This window comes from Physella acuta, unplaced genomic scaffold (genome assembly GCF_028476545.2).
Source record: "Physella acuta isolate Inbredline_101_S28 unplaced genomic scaffold, ASM2847654v3 ptg000164l, whole genome shotgun sequence".
In the NCBI taxonomy this organism is placed as follows: domain Eukaryota; kingdom Metazoa; phylum Mollusca; class Gastropoda; family Physidae; genus Physella; species Physella acuta.
The window spans coordinates 1,219,633-1,225,062 of record NW_026731683.1 but is presented as its reverse complement, the minus strand read 5'-3'; the positions used below and the strand labels follow the sequence as shown (position 1 = coordinate 1,225,062).

The following is a 5,430-nucleotide window of genomic DNA, read 5'->3' as shown; positions in this document are numbered from 1 at the left end:
GTACCCCCCGCCGTACCCAGACACCCCCGACCATCCCCACCTAACTGGCTCGCTGTCCCAGTCGCAAGTCTCACCTCAAAAAACGTGTGCCACGTGACGTCGCCAAGCCCCGCCTACCCACGTGGTCGGCAGCCGCCCGTGACGTTTGATCTCTCCCCGCTCGTGGCCAATGACAGGGCGCGTGCCTGTTGCATTTCAAACATCGATTTTTCCCGTCCTCAGCTCGCGACCATTTTTACCTGCCTGGCGACGAAAGGTATAAAAGTCCCCTGGGCGGGGACCTGAATGTTTACCTGTGAGCGGCTCGAAGTGACCTCTACGAAACCAGAGTTGCAGAAGTCAATTGAAGCAGTTCCAGACTTTCGCATTTGACCGATATTAAAACTTGCTGTAAGAATCGTCAGGCTTAGGGCTCGAACCATCTGCATCCAAGTCGTCACCACAAGCTGGGACAGGCACCAGGTGTCACTGTGACATCACCCTGTGCTATTAGTTATCCCTGCAACATCCTGTGCTATTAGTTATCGTTGTAACATCCTGTGCTAGTAGTTATCGGTGTAACACCCGCGGTAACATTCGCGAGTACTAAGCAACAGCTTGGCCGGTGATATATCAAATTGACCAGCTGTAACATTGAACAGCCAGCCATCAAAGTTTGAAGTGACCAGCTGTAACATTGAACATCCAGCTATCAAATTTTGTATTGACAGCTTGACCAAACATCGAACAGCTATTTTTAAAGTGACTAACTTTAATCTGAACGAGTTCACAATAAACATTTCAAGGTAAGAATTTTTCTCCAATCTTCGATTTTAATTATAAATTTTAATTATAAATTACACTAAAAGCTTCATACTCTATTTCTTAATGTCAATTTTAATTTAATTAATTAAATTTAAACCCCACTAAGCTATATAGACATGTATTTTCTATTTTACTGTGTACCATTCTCTGATTTTTCAAAGTAAAGAAAACTTTTAAAAATAAATCAAGGTAATTAAAAATATGGATTAAAAAATAAAAAATATCCAGCCTTAATGAGCTCTAAATGTCAACAATTAGACCTTCAGCTCCGTGATCTTTAGTCAGGTGCCTTGGTGTTTAATGACAGCAGTAATGACAACATTAATGACAGCACTAAAACGTCGAGGGGAGTTGAACGAGCGTTCATTTAAAATCCAGCCAAATTAAATTTTACACTAATGATTCGAGGACAGATAAGATTTTGTGAACTGATTATATGAGGGAGTAGGGCAGAGGGGTGGTGTGAGGAGTGACTTGATTTGTTATATATATAACAGTGATGGTCTATGGAAATGTTATATAACGTTATATGGGTAATGGGTGCGTACAATTATAAATTTTCGCATTATACATGTACAGATTATTTTATAGTAAGATTTAAATATCGGTTACAATATAGTGTATCTTATATATTATCTGCATGGTATTTTATAATTAGATTTAAATATATATGTGCATTTTATTTTATAATTAGACTTAAATATCATTACAAAATAGCGGATTTTTCTTCTTGTATTTTGTTTACAAATAAGAGAAAAAAATACCTAAAGACCTACTGCTATATTTTTGACCTGATTTTAGCTGAACACACTGTTTTGACAATATATGTTAATACAACAATATGTTGTTTAAACCATATTAAAGGTTTGTATATTTAAAACCCGAAAAAAAGTTGAATCATTTCACATATTTAAGAACCCCAAATAAACACGAACTCGTGAAATGACTTAGGACGTCTTGTCGACAGTTACTTTCAAAAGCTGTTTTTTTTTTTTTACCTCACCTGGTTAGCTTCGCTACTTTCGCTATGAAAACATTTCCTTTAGTAGTCTTGAACTAAAGTCAAACGTGAGAAACAGATCTGATTGGTACTAGATGCTGACAAAATTGTAATTAGGTGTATAGCCATATAGCCGCAACAATAAACACGTTCAACGACTTTGTCGACACTTAGACCTATAGACTGAATAATATTTTAATTAAGTGTTTAAGCTAATTTTTGTGCAAGAATATAATTTGATATGACTAGAGACTCAATAAAATTATAATTATATATTTTGACCTAAAATAAAATTGTAATTAGACTCAATAAAATTATAATTATATATTTTGACCTAAAATAAAATTGTAATTAAAGACTCGATAAAATTTTAATTAGCGACTTTGGCTAAGAGACACGATAATATTATACTTAAGGCAGTAGCGTAGCGAGGGGGGGGGGGGGGCGGGGGGGGGGGGACATATGTCCCCGGGCGCCGACCTTAGGGGGGGCGCCAAATTGAAAGTTTGAGGGGGGGGGGTGCAAATGAAAAGTTCGACGGGGGGTGCAAATCGAAAGTTTGAGGGGGGGGGGTGCAAATGAAAAGTTCGAGGGGGGGGGGGTGCAAATCGAAAATTTGCTCTCGAGGGGGCGCCAAATTGGAAGTATGTCCCCGGGCGCCGGGAAGGGTCGCTACGCCTCTGACTTAAGGACATTGGCGTATAGACTTAACACGATTGTAATTAAAGACTTAGTCTCACGACGGGGTTTATTGACTGCCCGTAACATTATCAATTTTTTCATTGTTCCACAGCACCCCGAGAATACAAAATATTTGTTATGCGTTTGCACTAAATAAAAGTCATCAGTCCATTTTGGATCTGGGCCTGAACTAACACTAGTTAGAGAATCTGAGACTGCAAGTAGCAAGCATGGCGCTAGAAGACAGGGGCATCACCTCTGCCGACCAGTACGTGGACATGAAGTGCGGTATTGAGAACCTCTCGCCCTACTCCAGCCCCAGCGGGTACGCCGACCCCCCGACCTACTACCAGGCAGAGTACGAGTGGCACCAGCAGCACGCGACCCAGCTCCCACAGCTCCCCCACCACCCGCAGCAGGTCCTGGAGCCGGAGAGACACTACTACCCAGCTTACCCCGAAACCATAGACGCCAGCGGTTACCCTGACTACGGTCATCAACCCGTAGCGCACGCAGACTTCTATTCCCAGTCCCACGCTTTATGGTCAGCCTCGACCTTAGCTGACCCTTCATCAGCGGGGTCAATCAACCACAGGTACTTCTCTGGAATCGACCTGAGCCAGCAGGCAGGAAGTCAACAATCCAGCCCATCCAGCAGCTCTAGCGGAAAACCCAAGAGAAAGCGCGTCCAGTCCCACTCGCAAAGAAAAGCCGCCAACGTCCGCGAAAGGAAAAGAATGTTTCACCTCAACGAGGCCTTCGACGAGCTACGAAAAAGACTCCCAGCTTTCAACTACGAGAAACGTCTATCTCGCATCGAAACCTTGCGACTGGCTATGACCTACATTTCATTTATGAAAGAAGTCAGCGTTGGCCATGACCCCAAGTGTATAAAACTGAAACCCCACGGGTCAGAGCTTTCGCCGCTGGGTCGTGGCAGCAGTTCCCACGCCTCATTCAGCGGCAGCGAGCATAACGAAGATAGCAACGTACACGATGTTAGTGACTGTAGCAATGATGAACTGAGTAACCACAGTGGGGGAAATTGAGCCCCTTTCTTATCTTACGATGAACATTTAACCACAACATGGGCATCTAGCATTGGCCCTGACAATAATGTCATGAGATGAATAAACATTTTAAAGTAAACATTGATTCAGGTCAGTACAGGTGACGTGTTTTAATGTTCATGCTGACGTAATTAATGAAATGTGTTCTTTTTACATTCTGAACATTTTAATTTATGCAATTATTTCACTTCAAATTTGCAATTGTAGAGGTTATGATCTAGTCAACTGCAGCATTTAACATTTTTTGTTGTTGTACTTTTTGTTATTTTTTTATGGTCTCAGCCAAAGTCTCTGGTCAAGTTTTATAATTATGCCTTCCCTCGGCTGATTGGTCAATTTAAAAAAAAAAATCCTATGTCTTCCCTTCACTGATTGGTCCATTTGTTAAAAATCCCCTGTCTTCCCTCCACTGATTGGTCAATTTTTTAAAAATCCTCTGTCTTCCCTTCACTGATTGGTCAACATTTATAAGCCTCGGTCTTCCCTTGGATGCTATTTGAAATAGACCTGCTCTTAAATTTTGCTTTTAGAGTTCAAATTTATCAAATTTCGTATCATGCATATTAGAACGCAATACTAGCAAATATTTCAGTTTAAGTACACAGTCTAGTTTTATCTTTGATTTATTTGTAATGAATTAGTTACTATTAATCAATAGTAATCACCAGTAATATCAAGAAATATATTTCTAGTCTGTATTTCTTCTGCCAGTTTTTTAAAAAAAATATTTGAATTGACTTAAATACTAAAATTTTACTAATTATAAATTTATCAGAAAAAAAACAATATATATATATATATATATATATATATATATATATATATATATATATATATATATATATATATATATATATATATATATATATATATATATATATATATATATATGGGTCAAAGGTTTAAGTGGAAAATGAAATTTGATTCTGTTGGTCTTTTACTGTAAATACACGCCTATAACAGATCTGAACAATAAAATCCAAGGTGTTAGTTGACCTTTGGTTGTTATCACGTTTTCCCCACAAGAAGGAGGAGGGTTAGTCTGACCTATGTAAAGGGGCTAACAATACCTAGGGCTAGGCCGACGCCTTGCCGGGACGGCTGAAAAAAACCTACGAGTGTCAATAAGATCAGCTTTATTTGGAGCAGTGAAGTTGGGGGCTAATATTTCAAAGATCTGAAACGCTATCTCACTTGGTAATCTAATCAGATACCCCTGCCTCTTCTATGCCCGGACAAACTCACAACCTCGCCTGTAAATGAGCGAAATGATTCGGCTGTCTCAAATACGTAAAATGAAGACAATTTAATACGATTTAAAGCGAGGTTTGAACGCGTCTAGTTTCTCGCTACACGGATAATCAGCAGTTTTCTTTCAGTTCTAATACCAACGTCTCCCCTCCACCCCTTCCCCCCTGCGTGTTCACCGTCTATGCGGATTGTTTTTTTTATGCGATATTTAAAATTCGCATATTCACAAGGTGCAGGGGCAGGTGCTTTTACACGTCGGGCGGACAGGTGAAATGGACGCACACGGCGGGCACACACCCGGGGTAGGCAGATTTATTGAGCTCGTTAGATCTCGAGTTACCGTCCCTAGCAGGAGTAGCCTTGGCTTTTGTCGCATGGTGGCGCGGCGCCTTTAGCTAGCGCAAGACGACGCACAGCCCGCTTCCCTCCCCTTGCCGGCTCGGTTCATTTCTTAATTCTTCACAAATTCACCTCGTATGCGACACTATTTTATGATTGATCACCACAGCCTACATTCTTGCAGTCTTATTATGTGTACAGTTATACTTTTTGTGTAAATAATATATATATATATATATATATATATATATATATATATATATATAATTATACATATATATATAT

At 39.9% G+C, this 5,430-nt stretch overlaps 1 protein-coding gene across 1 annotated transcript; it reads left to right on the top strand.

Annotated features, from left to right (window-relative positions):
- Positions 1 to 207: 207 nt before the first annotated feature.
- LOC131936013 (transcription factor 15) lies at positions 208 to 4,324 on the top strand. Its single transcript, XM_059292804.1, has 2 exons — positions 208 to 785; positions 2,598 to 4,324. Exon 2 carries the CDS (start codon positions 2,716 to 2,718, stop codon positions 3,532 to 3,534), a length of 819 nt encoding a protein of 272 aa, XP_059148787.1. The 5' UTR covers positions 208 to 785; positions 2,598 to 2,715; the 3' UTR covers positions 3,535 to 4,324.
- Positions 4,325 to 5,430: the final 1,106 nt, after the last annotated feature.

Coding starts and splice junctions, on each gene's coding strand:
- LOC131936013 (XM_059292804.1), top strand. CDS start 2,716: ATGGCGCTAGAAGACAGGGGCATCACCTCTGCCGACCAGTACGTGGAC.